Here is a 23,671-nt window from a genome sequence, read left to right on the forward strand (position 1 = left end):
CAAATTTGATTAACCTAAAAATAGTTAATAATTGTAATAACTTTCATATTAATTTATTAACACTAATAAATAATATTTTTCCTTCATTTTACACTAAAACATTAAATTAAAATTTTACTTCCAGGTTTAATGGAAATAAATCCGCTTTTGGACTACTATAGTTTTAATTGAATAAAAGTGCAAAGGTACATTTTAATGCTTCACACCAAATGTTTTTTCCAAAGACTAAAAAATGACATTAGTCAAAGTGGCACTTATAAAGAATAAAGAAACATTGAACATTTTAGAATTAAAAATGATTGCATGAAGAGAAGAAAAGCATTAAAAGCTTCATTTAAATAACATCAGGGGAGTAGAATGAATCATACATTCAGTCCAGTGATGTGGAACAAATTGGAAAGGGACTCCAAAATGTGTAATACTGTATACTGTGGTCTGGAAAATGCATTGGCCTTCAAAACGCATGTTCCAAGTAAGAGGCCAAAAGAACCTAATAAAAACCACTGTATATGTGTTCCTGTGTGCATGTGTGTGGGTTTACTAGGACAACAATAAGTCTGCTAATAATCCACAGCAGATCATGATACATGATGTGTTTTGAATAGGAGACCAGGCAGTCAAACTGAGGCTTATTTAAACAGTTGTTTAATATGAGTCTGTTACTGTAAAACTGAAGAATGTGTAATGTGTCATGAATGTGTAAACTATAAAGATTTTGATCCTTTCTTTTCTGTGTCTAGTTTATTCCATTTATCTTACATGAATTGAAATATTACAGGGCATTAATCCCATTTTGAACTGTTTTGGTATTCGAACAGACTCAGATTTGTAAATAGGAGCAAACCTGTGTGCTTGTTATAAATTTGTTTCTTCTCAATTTTAAAAAGAAAGAAAATTCAGATGAACTAAATCAGGCTACCTTTTGCGACCAGCAAACTGACTAAGCCATTATTGTAATTCCCAAGGAATGCCGTTTTAAATGGACATGGCAAAACAGTGCCAGGAATTACAGCCAAGTCCAAAAAGGCATTTTTATGAGATAAATTAAAACCATATGGACATGGGCTGAAACAGGAGGAAACCTCTTTTATTCGACGTTGTTTATACAAAAACAGAAACTCAAAGACATTTCATCTCTTTTAAATATAGATTTGATCCTTGCACTTTTAAAATGAATTTTAGATCTGGTTTAGAGGTGGCCAACTGGAAAACACATCAGTATTATGCAGCTCTATCCAAAATACGAGAATACCAGAGAGCACTTGTACCTGGGAAAGAGTGAGACGGCTGCCTGCGCGTTTGTGATATTTGTTAGGACTTTCAAACTGCAGTTCCTCCCACCGTATCCTCCAAAGCATCCCAGCTAACTCCTTTTCCAACTTCAGTTTTCTAGAAAAGAGCAGATTGGATTAAAGCAATGGAAGACCTGTGCAAACAGAAAACTGTTTTGGCAACATTAGATGCTGAACTAGATTTTTACATTTTCCAGTGTGTTGTTATGCGGGTGCAACGGTTTTCTGACTGGTTTTTATGTTATTATGTGGTTGCTAAAGTGTTCCGAGCAGTTGCTAAGGCATTGCTAGGGTGTTCGTGATGGTTGCTTAAGTTTGATGGTTTTGCCCCATGCCAAAAGATCCCACTCTCAGGTCTCTATGATATTATGATCTCTAGATGTGTTTCAAATCCTTCCCTTAATATCTATGGGATTTGTGTAATAAAATAATTTAAAAAAGAATAAAATGTGTGTGTTTTATTATAAACTGCTGGATTTAAGATTTTGGATCTTGTCTGTATCTCATAAACGGTGCAGGATGAGTGACAGGCTGAAGTTTAATACTTTGGGTTAGTGGTTTTGAAATAGTATAGTAAGAGTGATATGTGCCTTTGTAAGCACCGTGAAAATGTTTTGGAAATACCATTTCATTTCACACAATTAGTTTAAATAACCCTTACACTAAAAGTCCATGTAAGATAAAACTTAAGGTGGAAACAATTTTTGCAGCAGACTGAGTTGAAGTTTGATGGGGCGATAAAATGTGAGCCAATCTTAGGGTCACTGATGCCGTGCCCTTTCCAACATATTATTTTTAAACGCAAGTAAACCAAGCAGTCCAGCCAGCCATGTGGATAAATACACGGGCAACTTCCAAGTGAATCAACACATCTGGAGGAGCTCTCTGAGGACCTGCTATTTCTCAACAGCTTCTATTCACAGCAAAGATTGCTTTTTTTTTTTATTACAAATCAATCTCTGAATGTTTCACGGATGTGGTCTGAGAGTTGTGAAAGGAGGATATCAATGAAGAGAATCGTAATTAAGTTTCAGAACACTCAAAACAACGTACAAGAAAATAAAGCAACCCCCAAACATTCCACTACAATCTAAAAGGTGTAAAACACTTCCAGATGGCAGAGTGTAAGTACTGCAGCGTCTGCATTTCAACAGGGTTTTACTCGATTTAAGAGCCACCCTGGTAAGCCCCAAAACAAGCACCTTTATTTGTTTTTGTAGACCAGATTTTGGAGGCAGAGAGGTGGAAAAAACCTCTGCAGGATCTTTATATTAAAGAGCCAGGTTCAAAAATTTATGCTCAGCTGTTTGCCAAAGGGAAAATCCTTGTTCTAAAATGCTGAAATTCTATGAAGCATCGACTGAAGGGAACATCGTAGATTGGAAACTGTTTGGATGAGTGGCAAGAAATAGTTGGTTTTGCAGCAGAGCAGTAGAAATAAAATATCCTGAATAAACCATACAATAAAGTATAGGAAAGTGGATGCAAATGGCATATTTGAATTTAGATTTTTGTTGCTGAGAGTGTTTGTAGCTCTTATGAATATTACATTTTCACATTTGCAGAGATGGGCATAAATACATTGAAATGTATTTAAAATAAAAATACAAAATACTGAGTGGAAAAATGTATTTAAATACAAATACAAAATACTGTGTAAAAAATGTATTTAAAATACAAATACAGTATTTTGTATTTTTAAAATACACAAAATACATTCGAAATTGGCCATCATCCCTTTAAGGGATAGTTCACCCCTCAGTAGAACACAAACAAAGATTTTTAACAAAAACCGGCACAGTCTACCAGCCAAAAAACATGCACAGACAAATCCAAATTACACCCTGCGGCTCGTGACAATACATTAATGTCCTAAGACACGAAACGATCGGTTCTTGCGAGAAACTGAACAGTATTTATAGCCTGGAAAAATCCAGAACCTAATCTATTAAGATTAAGGGTCTGGCATCGAGGAATGAAAAGGGCCTAACTCGATGGGCGGCACCAAGCGTGAATTTGAAACTCTCACTGCACGCAATTGGATAACGTCACGACCAATCACAACAATACACGATGTGACATATCCTGAGCTAGTGGATTTCAATGTTATAACATAAACAATGTGACAAGATTAATAACTATTAATTATGACAGCCAAATCAACCTCATAAAACAATTAGGGCCCATCAAACTATTCATTAACTATCAACTAATATGTGGATGGATGCTAGCTTTTCATTCAGCAGCGAGACATATCATCCTGTTCAAGTTAGGCTACTGTTTTACTATTGAATAGTTCCGTTTTTTGTTACAGTAAGTTTACCAAGTGCCTCTTACCATTTGTAAATGAGATGGACCTCATCCACCACAATCCCGATCAGGTTGTCCCGGTAGACCTTGTTCGATCCAATTTATCGCCACTTCTTTTTTAACAGCCAGGACTGGGGACTGCCGAATGCTATCTGGCATTGTCTGCTTCAGATCTGTTCCTCTTTGTGGTCGCACAATACGTTTAACTACCAGCGGAGCTAACTGATAGATTAAACTCTTGCCGTATCCAGTTGGCAAAACAGCAAAAACATCCTTCTTGCAAAGGAACGATTCGAGCGTGGTTTTCTGTTCCTCTGTTATATGAAAAGCCAAGTCTAACTCGTTCACTGTAGCAGCCAAAGCCGTTTCAAACAACTGGTGTTCATCTGTAGCCATCATTCAATGTTTACTAAATTATGTTTTATTAACAACGATTAACGATGATCATGAGGAGCGCAATTAGTAATCAACCTAATTAACAGACTTGTATTTATACCACAACCTCACCTCTGTTCTTTGACAGATTTTTAGCATCCCTCCACCCCTTCTCCACACTAACAACTGTTTTCTGTCCTAACGGAGGTATTCTGTGTTCGAGCCAAAATTCCGAGCTCGGAGCCCTTCCATCGGACAGCTCACCAAATACGCATAACCCATTCCCAGTTTATTATATGTAAGTGTGAACTCGTGAAATGATTTTGGACGTCGCAGCGCTGTCGTCATCAGCTTAGCTCGCCTCTGGCCCGCCTACATCAGATATACCGATTTGATTGGTTCCCAGAACTGCTTACGTATTGCAGTAACATGCATCATTGCTCGATCCCAGAGTGTTTTGCAGAGACAATTCAAATTGTGCTCTCGCAAGACCTCTGGATTTCCAGGGTACAGTTTTTATATCATTTTTTACCTTTGATACACAGCCATGTCCATCTGTCATGAGCACAAGCTTTTCATCTGGCACGTTAGATGTGTATACGCAAACGCCAGAAGGGAAAATCTGTAAAAGTTCCGGATGAGTTTGCGCAATCTTTTAGCTTTCAATCGGTTTGAATCAGGATATAGCAAGTAATTACCGTTTTGATTAACCGCTATACACACTATCTCTGTGCACTGTGTGAACAAATGAGTGTCGTATACACACGCGACAGATCGCTTCTGGCGTTTGCGTAAAATACACCAGAGCGCGTACACATGTAACTTGCCGGATGAAAAGCTTGTTCTCAGGACAGTTGGATGTGGCTGTGTATCAAGGGTAAAAAATTATATAAATACTGTTCAGTTTCGTCTCTTAGGACATCAGTGTATCGTCACAAGCCGCAGGGTGCAATTTGGCTTTGTCTGTGCATGTTTTTTTTTTTTACTTTTAAAGGTCTGGTCCCCATCCATTGCCATTATATGGCTGGCAGACTGCACTGTTTTTTGTTAAAAATTTTCGTTTGTGTTCTGCTGAAGAAATAAAGTCACCTACATCTTGGATGCCCTGGGGATAAGCAGATAAACATCAAATTTTCATTTTTGGATGAACTATCCCTAGGCTGAAATATATCTAGACATATTCTGAATGTAAAAATAAATGTAAACGATTTTGAAAAGTTGAATAGATTCACACTTTATAGCATCGCTGCCAAAAATATATATAGTTCTGTCATATCACCCAGCCCTAACATGCAATAATGTTTTAAACACATTTGACTAGCTAGTTGATAAAACAAACAAAAAAAACAACCATCCAAACGCATTGGCTAACAGGCAGCTAACGCTATTTTTCTCCTAGACGTGTCGGTGCTTGTTTATTATTTCATGTTTACTGAAGGCAAATCTGAATGATGCACCAATTTAACTTTAATCAACGAAGAATTGATTATGATGACACCCTTGCCTTAATGCAGAAAACTGAGAAAAGTGGCTGATCCAATGCTGACTCTGCTGCAGGCAGCTCACGTGCATGAGTGTTAAGGTTGAGGGAGGGGTGTGTCTGAACCATAGGTCTGAACTAAATCAGCACCCTGATAAAGAGGTTGATTGGCAAAAAGTATTTTATGAATTTTGAAAATACAAAATACTCGTCTTAAATGTATTTAAATACAAATTACATTAGATTTTTCCCAAAGGCTTTAAAATACAAAATACAAAATAGTATTTTGTATTTCAAATACGTATTTTAAATACATTTATTTAAAATACTGCCCATCCCTGCACATTTGAGTTGTTTTTCTACCAACATTTCTCACTGCAAGTGTATTTGTGGCAGTATTTTTGGTTTTTAAGTAAATGAGGCCCAAGGGCAGTATTACAGTGAATAATGACCTAAATTCTGCTCTGTTCCTTACGTAAAAGACTCTTCGTAATGTTAAACCACAAGATTTATTTTGACATTGTGAGTTACAAAGGTTTTGCCAAATATATAATAAATATAAACTGAAGCACCCTGTGGTTAATATTTACCTAAAATAATTAATTGTAGTAATTAATAGAACAAATATGTTACATCAAAATGTTTTCAGGTTAAGGCAATATGACATATTAATTACGAGACTCCACACAAGTCCTGTTTGGTCATGATTTCCATGTAAAAAACCATCAATGGTTCCTCTTATTTGCACCAGCATGGCGCCATTCCTGCTAAATGTCACGTTCGTAGTTATATCCATACCCTTGCCAACAGTTACTACTGTAGCACCAATATCACCCAATGTTTTATTAATAATCAACAATACATTCTTGGTAAAACATGGTGGGAGTACCATGACTGTAATTTCCAAAAAAATGCCATTCTATGTATATTACTTCTGATAAAATAATCTGCCAAATGTATTAATAAAAGGTTACCATCTTTGGTGTTGCCTTAAAAGAATTAAGTGCAAAAGCTTACAAAGCTTAATCAAAGCAGAATGATGTCCATCGGCTTATATTCTTACTTGATACATTTCTGCTGTGTGCTGCATGTGTGAGCGGGTGTCTTTAAACATAATTTCCATTTTAGAGACATTTTTTAAACCAAGTTCAGATGAGAGAATGACAAGTCCAAGAATAAGTCTACCTCTGCTGCAACTGCAATATTTATTCTAGTAGCCATGAGGAGCTAACATCAATATTTGTCTCATAGTGTTGACTATACTGGACATGAGCCCATTTATATAACCCATGAGTCAGCTTCTACAATTCCCTTTTCCACAAGATGTCGTTCCAGACTATTCAGTAGTATCCTCTCTGATTTTAGAAAAAAAGGAAATACGCTAAAATTCTAGACTATTTTAACAGACCTTAAAGAGTGAACTAAATAGAAAAAAATGGAAAATTATATATATAGTATATATCTACATGCACAAGACTTTGGAAAAATTTCGTTTTTTTCTTATATCAGTTTTGACAGGTGTAGGTGTCAGTGCACACCTAAAGAGGGTTACTTAAATAAAAAATAACTTTCTGCTTGAAACACGTTTGCGAAATTGACATACTACATGATGAACACAATTACAAAATTACAAAACCAACCCACCCCCTATTTACTTTAAAGATGCTTTAATCCATAGTGACTGCAGATGGAAATCATTCGAAAATTATCATACGTGCTAATGATTCATAATACAATAGTAGACTATAATCAGGGCTTTCTATTAATTATATTCTATTTATTTGCCTCTGTCAGTATATTATAGACCACCCTTAAGACTATATACTAAAGACGTCAAAGCATATAAAGCCTTTATCAATTAAATTCTAAGTGCCAGTTTGTAGAAGATGCAGCAGATTAATTATTATTCATTTTTAATTAATTTTAATTAATAATTGACTATTATTATTATTATTATTATATAGGGATTCATCAATATAACTGCAGATATTTATGATCTACTTCACTAAAAAATTGCATTTTAAATACTACAGTGATCTTGTTTCAGTCATAATCCAATAATTTTTTTAAACTATTACAGAATTGGAGAGCCTATCATTTATAAATAGTACAAATCCTTTGTTGCTAATGTTTTGCCTAAAAAATGCCTATAGTAATTTCATTAGGATTTCAGGTAAGGGCTCAGCCAGAACTCTCAGCACCATTTAACACATTTTCAAAACCCATTCCACACAATACCACAGATTTTCTCTCAAAATCAGTTCCACAGACTTAATGTCCACAGATTTCATCTGGGTCTAGTCATAATTGAGGCAATAGCCGCTTTTCCACTGTCGGGCCAGTGCGAGCCAGTGCTAAGAGCGTGCCGGGCGGGGCCAATGGCCTCGAGTCGCAAGCACTAAGAGAAGCCCATGTCTGCAGCCTGCAGATCGAGGCGGGGCTGAATCTGGGGCAGGGCTGCACGTGTCGCCCCGCCCACATGCCTTCTCATTGGTTGTAGGTAAATTAATAATGCCGAGATAACGTAACTCCCACAACTCATCTCATTGGTGGCAAAGTAATGACGTTGAAAACATTATGGAGTTAAGGGAAATGAAATAGCAGATAAAATAACAAAGGAAGTTACTAAAAATAATCAAATTGATTTTACAGTTAGTATTAGTAGAACAGAAATTAAGAGTATTATTAAAAATAAATTAAAGAAACAATGGCAACAACAATGGGAAGAAAATAGGAAAGGACGATGGTTTCATAAGATTCAAAGGATAGTGGGAGAAATAAGGTGTACAGGGAGGAATAGGCGAGAAGAGACAATAATATCAAGGCTTCGGTTTGGACACACGGGATTAAATGGAACATTACTGAAAATAGGTAAACATGGCACAGGGAAATTGCGGGCATGAAGAAACAGTGGAACATGTCATATTAGAGTGCAGGAAATATGAAACTGAAGACAATTGACCTTATGCGTGGAGCGTAATATGGAATTACCCATATAACCAAAAGATGGCAGCAGAGGATTATTTATTATGCAGCTGCCTTTTAAACTCCCTATATTTTTCAAGACGTCTTGCTTTTCGATTTATTATAAAATTACTAGTATAATAAATTGTAGTACTTTTACCGTCCTTAAGTGCAGAAAATCATTAAACTCACACACAAACAGCCTATAAGGGTGAATTATTTAAATACTAATATATAGTTCACTACAAATGCATTAAATAATTGTGGTATAATAATTAAATAATGCACTCAATACGAATCGATAGGAATATGAAATATTTAATAAAATTTAATAACTACATCTTTTAAGTTTTATCTTGAACTGTAAAATCTATTGAATAGCCTATATTTAACCAATACTTGTCAGATGTTTGTCCGGTTATTACTGCCAATCATAGCAATGAATCTAGCATATTTAGCCGATTTACTCGCCTATTTTTTTAACTGGCATTTGTCATTCTTGAAACGGTATACATGGACGTTTGGTCCTCTTAGACAAACAACATTTTTCTTCGATTGTGAGTGGATTATGTAGAGAAAACGAACAAAGTACGCTCATATTACAGCACAGTACAGTTGACCAGAACTGACTTAGCTGGCTTGACTAAACAAGGAAGTAATCCGTGCATATGGTCAATTAATAGCGAAATCAGAAGAAATGAAAATATGTTTCAATTTAGTAGATATACTTCGGGAAGTGTCAACAGATTGTTATAGGGTGTTATATCAATTTCTTAGAGAAATTATTGTATTTGAGCACAGAGGACCCAGACTGCTGTTTCGCGTGTCACTATTAGATTGGGAGGGAGAATCAGAAATAACCGTGAACATTATTATCTGAAATAAATAACAGTGAAATTCATTCATGTGTCATAAATGTTTGTATTTATAAACAACTCTGATGTTTAACAACCCTTTTCTATTTATTAATTTAATAACATAAGGATAGTGGATACTCTTGCTGAGAATTTTCCACATTTATGTATCTTATTAACAATTAAGACAATAATCAAAAAAACTGTAAATAAACATCACTGGTTAACATTTTGATTTATAGTCACGGATTGCCAGAAATGGGATAACTAAACAGCGGAAAGATGTCTTGCTTGTAAATGTATGTAACCTTGGACCACAATCTTAATTGAGATTTGTACACATCTGAAAGCTGAATAAATCTAAAGCCCGCCCTTTACACACCTCATTGGATCAAACGTCACGAAACCCCTCCCCTTTCAGCGGGGAGATTGAAAGTTAGTCAGGTAGGCCACCATAGTGTGATTATCGAACGAACTAAATGGAGAGAGCCGAAGCGGCTGTTTGTTTGCTCCTTTCGGTGTTTTCTTGGTGGAAGATGAGGCAGCGAAACCCAGATGCGAAGATGGAAGCTTATGTTAGCTGCAAGGCGAAAAAAAGAACAATACAGCGACGTAGAAATCGGATACAGCGAATGCAGAAACGCCTTGTAATGTTGGCGATGTCTGTTCTGATGCAAGAAATGCTCTGCAACAGTTGTTAATACAGCAGCAATATTTGTAATATATTACATTAATAAATCACGTGAAAAGATGCTTTGTTTTTAAGACCTACACACAATTCTTTCGTCTAACTTTGTATCACATAAAACAAAACGTTGCATAGCCTACTATCTACACCCTACTGCAAAAAAATAACGACACCTTTGTACTTCTAGTATAATCTTTTATGCCTTTATTTAGGTACAGATACAGTGTATGTTAACATGTTATCAAGGTGTGTTGGTGAGTTTTTGGGGGGTTTCTTTGGACGATGTAAATCAACTTATACATCAGATCTCATTTTTATAGGATCTTACTTGCATTTATCCAAATTTAAATAAGAGTATACTCATCAGACATGCGTTTAAATGTTTTCATCACATAGTTGTCTGTAACAACAGTTAATGGTGCAACTATTAATATAGGACCTGATTTACACAGGACACAAAAGGTGCCCCATCAGATAACCATTTAAGTAATGTGCCCATCAAAACGGCATAGATTTCCATATCAATATCTGCCTAATGTAAGTGTCTTTTCTGCATGGGCACCGCTTTGTCCATTGTGCGGTTTTTATGGCTTTGTACTGCGCCCGCAATTTGTTCAACTTGTCTCTAACTTAACTGGATAAGCTTTGCGAGTTCAGCAACGATGTATTTTATCACGTCTTCGTATCTGCAGACGCCGTCAAACTGGCATTGTACATTGTCCTCGGCCCAAATACTCAGAAGAGCCCTGGTATCTTCCACAGACTAGTACTGACGATTCTCCATTTTAAGTTTTTGAGTTCTTTGCACGACGTAATACAGCGAAATGCGCATCTTACCGCAGACACACTTTTACCTGACTGCACGCTTATTGAAACATTGCATAAACTCCGCCTTTCACTTTGACCACGCCTCAAGCCCCAGCTGGCCTGCTTTGGCCCAAGGTTTTCGTCGGGCCGAAAAACCCGGGCCATTGGCCCTGAGGAAGCACCGACGAGGCACGATCAGGCCCCGGAAGTGACAGTGGAAACGCGACTGGCCGTGGCACGCACTAGCACGCCCGCTTCTGGCCCGACAGTGGAAACGCGGCTAATGAGGTCAATAGGACAACCTAATATTTGTTGAAAATATTGGCTGACCAAGTGAAACAAGCACTGAAATATTTAGACTATCCGCATTTGCCTCAATGTTTTCACTCAAACCACTGCTGAGCGGTTGCTCTGGCAACAATCATGTAAATTCCACTCTGGCACCTATAGAAACCTTTCCCGTAAATCCTTTGAAAAAAGAAACAGCTGCAGGTTTCAGCAAGTCTTCTTCCTCTGAACTCTTAAAATACACCACCTTCAGGTATTCAATGTATTGTCATTAATATAAAAAACTAAAATAATTACAGTAAAGCTTGTAGTAAAAAAAGGAACGTACCTGTAGATGAGAAAACTAGAGATTCCAAAAATGATGAGGGCCAGTCCAGACCCAACTGCCACTATTCCAAGGACAGGAAGATGATCTGGGGAATTGAAATAACAATTACATAAAACTTTTAATTCAGTAACTGACTTGTTGGGTACACTACGGAGGATTTCACAAAGACTAAATCAGGCTTGCTGATAGCATTTTTTTTGCACTTGATTTACTTTAGAAATTATGCAAATCGTTGAACGATGAAAACATGCCCACAAAATGCAGTTGAATGCAGCTTGCACTGTTCAATTCCCGATTTTGCGGGTCTGATCTAAGTGCCAGTTTGTGGAGGATGCAGCAGATTAAACCCATCAGGCATTACTTTACTAGGACTGCAAAGCATCACTCCACGACTGTGATCCAGGCATTTGAGTCGGCTCTTTAAACTGCTGAATGTGAGCTCATCGACATTGCGCATCTGGATATATGCCAAGTTATACCACTCTTCTCCACCACTTGATGAATCACTGCTGCTGATACTATGAATAGAAAAGGTACCCAAACATAAAAAGCAATACAGTTTTGTGATGTAATCTACAGTGAGTACAGTAGTGCTTGCCCACTGAAATCTGAAAACTGCACCATTTAGAAAGTCCACAGGTGACAAGTTTTGAGTCAGTCAAAAATAAGGGTCATAGCAATTGCCAAAAGTGCCAATAAAAAGGATCCTTACCTTCTTTGCATGGTGCGAAACCACACGGTGGGTTGTCCAGGGGTGGGCAACCCTTTGGCCACTGAATTCTCTCTGTTGGGGACCAAATGATTTCCTTACTGGTCCCATTGTAGTGACCAACAATCTGAGTAACAAATAATACTCATAAGAATATACACAGTAAGTGGTAAAATATTTCAGAGCAACACTTCATTTTCCATGTCTTTGTTACATGTTACATATACAGTCATGTGAAAAAGTTAGGACATCCTACTGAATTCCATGGTTTTCTGTATGGGGACATAATAAAACATTATCTTGTCCTTGGCAGGTCATAAAATTTGAAAAATAAAACCTCAGATGAACAATAACACAAGGCATATTGCACCGTTTTATCAATTTAACAAAAATAAAGAAAAATGTAAAAGCCATGTGTGACAATGTTAGGACACCCTTACTGCTAACGCAGAAGTTAAGAGTGTAAGTAACAGTCAGTCACTGCTAATCAAATGCCTTTTATTAACTGATCATCGGCAAGTGTGAGGACCTCCATAAAAGAAGAAGTTTTGGCAGTTTGGCTGGTCTGGAGCCTTTGCGTGTGTGTTAACACAATGCCAAGGTGGTAAGACATTAGTGATGATCTTAGAGAAGCAATTGTTGTTGTCATCAATCAAGGAAGAGTAATACAGCCATTTCCAAACAATTTGAAGTCCATCATTCCACAGTGAGGACATTTATTCACAAGTGGAAGGAATGGATGTCCCAGCAAATTCTCCCCAAGATCGGACCGTGTAACGCTCAGAGAAATGGTAGACAACCCAAGAACTTCACCCATAATACACAGCGCCATATTTGGTGAAAATCTAAAGAACATAACAGCAAAAACACCTCATACCAAAAGTCACACATGCTGTTGAAGGGCTAATGGTTTTGGGCTTGTCTTTTTAGCCAGGACCTGGGCACCTCACAGTCAATAAGTCGACCGTGAACTCTTCTGTATACCAAAATATTCTAGAGCCAAATATGAAGACGTCCATCCGACAGCTAAAGCTTTGCCAACATTGGGTCATGCGACAGGACAATGATCACAAGCACACCAGCAAATCTACAACAGAACGGCTGGAAAAGAAAAGAATCAAGGTGTTGCAATAGCCCAGTCAAAGTCCAGACCTCATCCTGACTCAAATGCTATGGTGAGAGTGTGCTTAAAAATGCCTACAAACCTCAATAACATTAGAAGAGTGGGGCAAAATTCCTCTAGAACGATGTGAGAGACTAATAAAGTCATATAGAAAATGATTAATTCAAGTTATTGCTGCTAAAAGTGGATCTACAGGCAACTGAAATTAGGGTGTCCTAACTTTCTCACACATGACTTTTCCATCTTGGCTTTATTTTTGTTAAATAAATAATGACACGGTGTGATATGTTATGTGATGTTGTTCATCTGAGGTTTTATTTTCCAAATTTTAAGGCCTAGATATTTTTTATTAGGTCCTGATACAGAAAATCATGGAATTGAGTAGGGTGCCCTAACTTTTTCACATGACTGTACCTACTATAGTAATAACAGTAAATTGTTTGTAATTACAAGCAATTAACCATAAACCAAACCCTATTTCTTAACCCTAAATGCATTGCAGTACTTTTTATTAGTACTTCTATGTAAAATAATTACACTGCAACAAGGACATTATAAAATAAAGTGTAACATGTTTTAAATAAGAATACAACATATTTTATTGCAAAAGAAAAAGAAAAGATACCAAAAAGAAAATAAAAAGAAAGATACCAAAAACTGCCAATCAGGCAGGTCTATGGTTTGTGATGGAAAATATTGAAACTACATAATTATGGTATATGATGTTTTTCTGCACATGATTCACAATGTGTATTTAACATTGTCTAGTGAATAGATGAAAAGAAAGTCTGAATATGTTGGTGACATAAGGAGTAACTATAGCAACAATGAACGGATAACTCTTTGTTACCAGCTAGATCACCATTAGTTTCTTTCGTATTTTTGTTGCAACAGACCTCTCTAACTCAAACAAGCCTCCCGGTACATTTATAAATGAACAAGTCAAACTGAAAAATGAACAAAACACTTACAAGCTCATGAACACATGCTTTTGATTAGGATAGAACAGCAAGTAAAGGATTTCATTTTTAAGCAACACATTATTTGCTATGCCGAGCCGTCCAACCACAGCCACATTTACAGTAATTATGGAAAATGTGACAAGTGGGTTAAATTAGACTGTTGTTCTACATATGCTCCACCATTCTTATTTTTTGTCACCATGTCTATCAAAAAGCATCATTCATAATGTTACTTCTGATGCTTGGAAAAGCAGACATCACAATTACTATTGCTAAAACTCACGGGTTTTGAAAATCTTATTTGGCGGCAGCAGGGACTTTTTGATTCCAAAGGTAAACTACAGTATTTTGCATGCGGTTGGAAAAAATATTGTTAACAAACATTTTGTACACAGCCAATTTCTTATAACAACAGCATTAAATTTATTTCCCAAAAGAGAGTAGTTTGTCCTTATGTATGTTTAAAAAAGAATCCATCTGTTGTGTATTCATGAGTTGACTGAATTTGTGGACATTCTACTTACTGCATATTGTCCAGTTTTCAGGTTAGTCATTCCCCAAAGGCTAAAATCTGTGTATCTGGCATTGTTCCGATCTGTGCTAACAAGGCCAGTCACCCCTGTGATAAACAAACACAAACCCAGGGATCAAATAAACATTTCTATTTGAATGTTGCCTTCAAAGTTATACAGTAAAAAGGTCACACATTGTTTCCTCTTTGTTAGCCAACAAAAATGAGTAAGACATAGAGAAAATATTATTGTTGAGAGGAAACACTTCCATAGGACATTTACTAGAGTTCTGATTTGTTTTATGTATGGACTGTTTCTTTTTAAATTAAATTTAATTCTGCATATACAAAAAGAGTATAAGATACATTTAATACATTTTGGGTAGCATGGCTCAGACCTTTTGTTGTTGGAAGAATCTGATAAAAAAAAATAGAGTTCATTGTGAAATCTCAGATGTTTGATTTTGTGGACACTGGAATCTCTCGTTTGAGTAGATGTGTGAAAACTTTAATATCTGTAACACTGCTCTTTAGGAGAAGCACATACATTATGATTTGTCTTTTCTATGTCAATCTCTTCTAATTCTTTTATCAGTATTTAAAAAAAAAACATTAGGAAGCAAAATTGTGTCAAATGTTTAAAGGGGACATATCATGAAAATCTGACTTTTTTAAGTGTTGTAATTGGGTCCCCAGTGCATCTACCAACCCAGAAAATGTGAAAAAGGACAACTCAGTAATTTTGTTTTGGTAAGCTCTTCTCTGCACGCGTATGAAAAAAACGTAGCATAGGAAGAGGATCTTATTATAATATTACTGCCCCTTAATCTGCACGTTTTCACCCACGACGCCGTCATTTTGTTTTCACAAGCGACAATGGTGTACCAGTTTTAATACCATGGCAAAAGTTTGAGCAAAGCATGCTAACTGCTCTGTTGTTGCCTGCATTACTGACTTTTTGTTGTAACTTGTGTGTTTTTGACAGTTTACGTGCAATAAGACATGAAAGAGAACTTAGCTTAGTACTCAGATGCCATGTGTCAGTAATAGGTCTCCATTAAGACTTAAGATTTTTCTATGAAAACTATGAAAACAAGATTAAAAAAACTGTGTAACACATTAATACTTGTTAAATATTAGGAGAATTTATCATTAATTAGGTTTTTTCTTCAAAAAAAGAAAAAATATGGAGACCCACACATGACATGTGGAGGGAAAAAACAATGTATTGTGACTGTGAAGAAAAATATTTTAATGTACTGAAATCAAGATCAATTTAGTTGAAAAGCAAAATCTTTATATCTTAAATTGATCTCAGTTTTTTTCAACTGAGCCCCGCACATGACATGCAAAAAAAAAAAAAAAAAAATTGTGGCTACGTTTTATTAATATGGTCTCTTGTATTGGTTATATTATGTGCAGGGCTCCATAGGAAATACGCAATTCAAGATATATTCTGTTCTCTCTAAATTTATCTTATTTTAAGTATGTTTAAATATTTTACTGCAATACTGATTAAGAAAAATACTTTTTGCAGTGCATTCAGTGTTCTGCCTGGTTCTTGTATGCATTTGGCACAGTGTGTGTAGTTTCCTCCAGGGAGAGGGCTCAGCAGATGGGTTGTGTATTAGAAACAGATTTTCCATCCACAAGCTAGTTGGAACATGCTTTAAATCAAGGACTCTGACCTCTACACTCCCTGCAAGAGAGGCTGCGAGTTTACCGACATCAACCTCAGAAGAGCTCTTACAAGTCCTCTGCTCACTTTAAAAAGAATCTGTGCGGATTTGCCAAAACACTCCAGCTTGACACTGCTGTTAAAAACTAAGTTACTTGTCATCACATCCTTAACTGTGAAGGGCTTAAATGTTGTAATCTGCGATCATATTAAAATAAACATCAAATCATCATAGGGTCATATTCTGAATGCTTTTATCAAACATATATCTTTGCATTTGTAAATCAAAAACACTCAACACACCCCAGATCCTGCGGTTTTGCATTCTCACAGTTATGTTGATTCCATCATTCTGAGACACGCCGTCTGCTAACGCTTCACTGAGGGCTTTTGCATATAGCACAAAACCATCATGGAAACAGCCGGCAATAAAATCCATCTGAGGAATAGCAAAACAGAGATTTATTACAGGGAAACATCAAGAAATCTAAAACTGCATGTCATCCTGTACAGACATGGGAAGGGTAGCGTAAGATATTCCAGTTTTCTTAGGTAAAACTATGGCTGCAAATTGCTGAAAAATGCAATGGAATTATACATTTGGCAGACCTAATTTATCAAATGATATTATATGAAAACATCTAAACCATAGTAATATGACTTGTCCAAAGCATGTTGTCCAATGACACAACTTGCCTCGCTTTAGGGGTAAATTGAGGCATTCACGGTAAGATGGATTTACCTTTTCCAAGTAAAAACATAACCATAATTCCAAATAAATGCTAAGAAATATATATTCAGAGCTGCACATGAGTTTTTTAGCCTGGTTCTCATAAGAGTACCTGGATATTTGGTTTGGTCCTCGCGCAGCACATAGAGCGACCGATTAAATAAAACTAAAAAAATAAGTTAATAATAGTGAAAATAATATCGTTGGACTTTATTTATTTATTAATAAAATAAAAATAAAATTAAATAATAAACAAAATAATAAAGTGTGGTAATACTATTATGTTTTAAAATAAAAATATTAATAATACAATTATTTAATAGTAAACTTTAATAGATAATCTTTACTTTATACAATTTTTCATCGATTTCAAACCTAAATTAACAAGCTTTTATTTTGGAGGGTTGCCGGCAAGTAGGTATATGCGTCAGTATAGCGCGTCATAAAATGCATTTTTGCATTGTACTTTAAAAACAGCAGCAGTAGCCTAGAATTATGCTTTCAACTAGAATAAAAATCTTATACAGTATTATAGTTTGTTGATCTAAAATAGTATTTGTGTATTAACAGCTATCAACCATGTCGGTACACAAATGCATGATCTGAACTTATTTACACAGCGCATTTTTTTATTTTGCGGACCACTTATGTGCACCCCTGTATATATTCATTTTTATCATTAAAAATACTGTCACATTAGCACAAATGTTCACTCCGACATACAGTGACCCCAAACAGTATAAGCTGTATTTAAAAGTTGTAATGCTATTGCATTAGACAACGAAGAGAAAGTAAATTAAATTCATATGAAGTTAGTGACATTTCTAGTTATAGAGCAACCGATTCAAAATTCTTCTGTGAGGACACCTCTGTGTGATCTAACTTTGTTGATCTACTAAAAATTAAGCTAGTTAAAAGTCATTGCAAAAATAGCTCAGTAGTCACATTGAGATATTTTAAGAGCTTATGTGTCTAAAATATATTTTGGAGAAGCTGCGAACATCCATTATAGACTGGATAGGTATTATAAAATTAGTATAATTATTGTTAGCAGAAATTTGATTTATAACTTTCTCATAATTGCAGTCCATTTTAGTATGTACTCAAAGACTTCAAGGATTCATTTCCTGAATGTTTTCACTTGGCAGCTACGTGTGGATCTAGGGTTTCGGGGAGTTGTTTCCGACTTTTGTCAAAGGGTACAGCTGATTCAGGAAAATGGGACTGACATGAGGAAGCCAAACTTATGATTCAAGCGCTTTTAAGTGTCATATCTGATCTTGCGGTAAAATGAAACACAGCTTAGCTCCCGAAAGCCTATAGAGCTGAACAGAATGTTCAATATTTTCAAGAAAGTGATAGAAGGCCAAAAGAGAACTACGCTAGTCTGTACAAATGTACTGATTAAATCTGATGTGACAGATGGCTGTGCATAAATGCCAAAACCTGATCTTGTTTATGAGCAACTCACCATTGAGGGTTCCAATTTTACATTAAAATCCTGCATTGCTCTCTTGTGGAGTTCTTTGCGAAAAGCGGTATACTCAGGGCTGTCTGGCTCCCGGTACGTTACAATGAACACGGACTAGAGAGATGGAGAAAAAACAGATTGCTAAGAGTCATGAAAAGAACACATCATGATTACTCCTACACTTTTAAAAATAAAGGTGCTTTAAAAGGTTCTTCAAGAAATACCATAGAAGAACCATTTTTGGTTCCACAAAGAACCATTCAGTCAAAGGTTCTTTCAAGAACCATCTCTTCTTTTGCCACAAAGAACCTTTTGTGAAACAGATGTTTACGGTTCTTTATGGAACCATTTAGACAAAAAAGGTTCTTATATGGCATCGTGAAGAACATTTATTTTTAAAAGTGTAGGCAAATATTCACTGAGACATTAGCCAATTGTGTTTTCAAACTTAGTCATACAACTGACAAAAAACTTCTTATAAGGATGTTTCACCCAAAAATGTAAATTATGTCATAATTTAATCACTTTCCTTTTCAGTTTTTAACCTAATCAACTGATTAAAAAAATAATTACACATTTAACAACTTCAGTCTGTTTTTCACAAGCTATTGTATGTCTTCAGAGCACTTAAAGTATAGCACACAAGACCATTTTATGAAACCTGTATGGTTTTTTTTATCTTTTCTCTGTTCATTGTAATTGTATTGAAAATACACCATTCAAAGTGTATCCCTCTGTCTTCTGTCTGCATATTTCATCTGGTCACACTTTCTGCGTATACTGAGACTTACGTGTTACATAATGTGAAGCTGTTCCTTCTACCAGAGATATCTTGTATTAACATTTTTCATTTTCAGTTTGCATGCATTCAGTTCATAAACAAACAAACAGATGAAGGATATAAAATGACTAATGCTGTGATGTAAGATTTTGGTCATACCATCCAACACTAGCATGAAGTATAGACATTTATTCTTCACCGCATTATGATATTGACATCTTGACACTACATACACATGGTCAGTGTCTTTTCATACTCGACTTTGTTAAAGTTTTCAGTTTCAAAACACTAGTGAGTCATTCTGGAACATAAGGTTCAGACATTGAATGCTCCATTAATGACAAACTGATGTACTCAAAGACATGTGGTAGCAAAATACGGGAAAGTGCACCCTTTTGTTCATGTTCGAAATAAAAAACTATTTTTAATATACCCTTATTAATTTTTTTTTAAAAAGATCAAATATTTTACTGTACTAATGTTAATTGACTAAAACTGTGGAATGCTAGTTGGTCCTTACTATTTAAAACAATGAAAGTCTGTTCAATAAATGTCTAGCAACAGCATTCAACCTAAAAAATTATAACTTGCTAATGCTGTGTAATGCACATTAAACTGGCAAAGGAACAGCTCCAAATCAAGTTTAAAAGTACTCAAATGGTCCCTAAGCTGTTTGACTCAATTATCTGTCAATAAAAAATGTGTAAAGACTAAATTTAAAAAGCATGACATAACAGGGGGACATTTAATGGCACTCAATTATTTTGATGGCAACTTTGAAGATGGTTTGATTTAAAAAAAAAAAGGCAAATTACAACAATTAAAAAACAATCAATAAATGTGGTGCTGATGTTTACGTTTACACCCAACAATATGTATTCTCTGTTGATTTAAGTGCACGTATAAAAGAAAATATAATGTTACACATTTCTTTCATTGCCAATTTCAGTGACATAAGGAAGAGTTGGTGAGGGATGAGTGGCCCCAAAGACATTTATGGGCCTCATTGGACCACCCAAGCCACCAAAAGTAACTTGGTTTTATCATGCACATTCAATATTATTGTTACTTCCAAAAGTAATATTTTATATACCACACATTTCATGTTTCTTCAATCTAGCTGCATTAATCAACCTCAAGAGAAACGACTGTAAAAACACTAATTTAAGTAAATGGAAGCCTAATGGATTATTCACAATCAAAGCAACCATGAAGGCTTTTCAACTGAGTATTAGTCAAATTAATAAAACCTGTCAAAACAACTTTGCAAAAACCTTCCAAGTTAATTCTGCATTAAAGAAGTACATTAACGGGAAAAAAAACCTTGAATCATAATGTAAGGTAGAAGACAATTTAAAGTGTTAAGCACTTGTTTAATGCCACTGGTGCTGTTATGCCAAAGCTTGGTAGTTATTTTAATATTATTTATTATTATATATTAATTATTAAATAATTAATTATACCTGAAATAGTTTGACGGGGTCATTCCATTGTATCGCTGAACCCTGCCAGGGCACTGGAACATCGCCGCTTAAACTCTCTGCAAACACATCAAGATAGAAGATGGCATAGTCCTCTGGATTCTTCACCTCATCCTCAAAGAGCTTCATTATTTGGAAAAACGTCTGTAGAGGCCCACAGATATACACAACTATGGTAGAAAAAAAGAAAATCAAAAAAGATTGCTGTTACAATATTGATAAATTTTTTAAACATAAATATAACTGGTACTCTTATGATATGCTAAATCATTTACATTTCTGGGCTCTCTCCTTCAGTGTAAGTATATGTGAGTTGCCAGTTTCATTGCAGTTCAGGGAGAAAATTTTAATTTTGATAATGTCATTTAATAGCAATGCCACAGTTTGATATCCCATCATTGTCTGCAACACAAATGGTGCGGGACAAGTTTCGCCAAAGTTTAATACTTTTGGGGTTTCTTGCAATTATTACCAAAAGTATGAGCAACAGTACACTGTTGAAAAAAACAACAAACGGTAAGCTCTAATTTAAGCTCTTTAACCTCAAATGCTCGTTTTGTCTCGTCTCTGTGATGCACATGCGTAGTCTGTGCGGGGGTCAATACAGTTAGGGTACCTGTATGTCGAAAAACTCCCATCTTGTTTACTTCCTCAACTTCAAAATCATCCTACATTACTGCAGAAGTACTGACCTAGTGTTTACAAAGTGAACATACAAAGATCAAATGCCCTTTACAAAAAAAGGTAAAACACCGTTTTGAGGTTAAAAAGTATATAAATTGTCAATTTGTTTCGAAAATAATGATCGTTTCGCTAGATAAGACCATTCTTCCTCATCATTTAAATGATGCTGCGTTTAAACTGCATTTTGGAAGTTCTAACTCGGGGGCACCATACATAACAATTATATGGAGAGAAATCATGAAATGTTTTCCTCAAAAAACATAATTTCTTTACAACTGAAGAAAGAAAGACATGAACATCTTGGATGACAACGGGGTGAGTACATTATCTGTAAATTTTTGTTCTGGAAATGAACTAATCCTTTCAGAGCATGGATTGAAGCACAGAGGTGGACTCTTCCTCGCTGCATGGCACCATATTGATGCACACGTGAAATCTTCTACATATGTGTGTGTATGTTTTCCTTGGCGTCTACGCTATGGGCATTATTTCCATTAGCAGTGTCTTTCAGTACTGCTTCTGCCAGCTCAGGGGCCAGACTCCCAGTTAGCAGACATTTCCTTAAGTGCTAGACCAAAGCCGGCCCCAGTCTGCCTCTCAGCCCCCAAATCCTCAGCTCTTCCAGCATAGTGTAGACAAATGCATGCCAAGTAGTCCTGCTGTCTCCTGGATGTGCTCCAAGACAAATGTACAAAAAGGGCAAGGAAAATGTTCAGCGGTGTTATAGAATTTATAAGGATCTGCTTGAGCCTGGCTGATACAAAGCCCATGAAAACTGTTTGAGAACATTTTGTTTCAAAAGAGTCTATCATGAGGTTCTGAAATGTGATGTGCGGTTTTTGCGATTTGTTGCATGTTTTCACTCGGTCATTTTGTTAGTCATGCCAAAGTCATTTGTTTATTTTTTGCACTGCACAAAAGATACTCGGTGCTTTGTTTATTCAAAATTGTCACAACTGGTGGCAAACAAGACTGACGTCACTGTTTTGAACTCTTTGAAAATATGCTAGGAATATAATATGTGTTATTGATTCACCCTATCATCTCAGACATGTCTGAATTTGATATGCCGTGAGTTGGATTTTTGAAAAAGACTGTATAATTCCCTTAATTGCAGTCTTTTCAAGTGTGAAACATGCACACTCTGGTCTATTGTTTGTGCGTTAGGTGTGTGTTTGGAGCTTGTGTAGCACCCCGCATCTGTTATAGATCGTACAAACGTTTGAGCGACCTAATGCTTCGTATTTCATATGCACACAAACACACACACAAACACAGTTTGGCATTGTCTCCTATTCAGCTATTGGACATTTGGTTTTCATTTGAGAGGCAAAAATATGTAGGTTTGAGAAATGTAACCTTTAGAAAATCAGAAATGTTGAAATCCAAAATGTTCTTGTCAAGGCCTCAATGATTTTTGACATATAATTGTCGGAATTAACCTTTTACCATGATAAAAATAGATTTTAAATTATGATTCAAAAACAGATTAATCAGGAAGGCATCATTACTATTACTGCTCATACTGAAGGGTAGACATTTGAACAATTAAAAACTGAATGATTGTAACAGCATTGGAACATGCTAAAAAAGCACTTTCGGAAACCATTGTTCCTCAACACAATAACATGGATTCCAAAAGTGTTTTTTTAGGGCCAAAATTTGAGTCTTTATTCAGGAATCTTTGTCTAAATAGCAACCTAAACCACAAAATTAAACCACCTGCACTTACTAAAAATGAAACATTTTGGCCCCATATGAAGATGATATGCACGATATGCACATCTTCATAAAGTGGTTTGGATTTTTAGTGATTAGCAACTAAAAGACATGTCGCCAGTACTTCCATATTGTACATTTCATTATCTACCCAAGCTTTAAAAAAATATGTTTTTGTACCTGTAAATGTTATGTACAAATATATTTGTATAAATAACAATGAGACCAAGCTAGACAAAAGCCTCTGTATGTTTCCCACATCTAAACCACAAGAAAGAAAAAAAATGCTTGTGCTCTGACAAAACGAATTGTGGTGCTTATGTGGGCAATTCGAGTTTGAATCCAGCTCGCAACATTTTCTGATTCCATTTCCCCATCACTTCCCATCTAATTACTGTGTCTAACCAATGAAGAGGCAAAAAGGCAGGCCACAAAA

The 23,671-nt window shown here is 35.8% G+C and overlaps 1 protein-coding gene across 1 annotated transcript in view; it reads right to left on the reverse strand.

Moving 5' to 3' along the window:
- Positions 1-23,671, reverse strand: part of npr2 (natriuretic peptide receptor 2) — a 58,523-nt gene that overhangs the window by 29,055 nt on the left and 5,797 nt on the right. Inside the window, exons 2-8 of the mRNA XM_073840639.1 lie at positions 20,815-21,002; positions 18,571-18,684; positions 16,673-16,808; positions 14,705-14,799; positions 12,099-12,222; positions 11,387-11,471; positions 1,269-1,389 (exon numbers count right to left, since the gene is read on the reverse strand). Coding sequence (XP_073696740.1) covers positions 1,269-1,389; positions 11,387-11,471; positions 12,099-12,222; positions 14,705-14,799; positions 16,673-16,808; positions 18,571-18,684; positions 20,815-21,002 — 863 coding nt within the window. The remainder of the gene's footprint in view (positions 1-1,268; positions 1,390-11,386; positions 11,472-12,098; positions 12,223-14,704; positions 14,800-16,672; positions 16,809-18,570; positions 18,685-20,814; positions 21,003-23,671) is intronic.

This window comes from Garra rufa, chromosome 5 (genome assembly GCF_049309525.1).
Source record: "Garra rufa chromosome 5, GarRuf1.0, whole genome shotgun sequence".
In the NCBI taxonomy this organism is placed as follows: domain Eukaryota; kingdom Metazoa; phylum Chordata; class Actinopteri; order Cypriniformes; family Cyprinidae; genus Garra; species Garra rufa.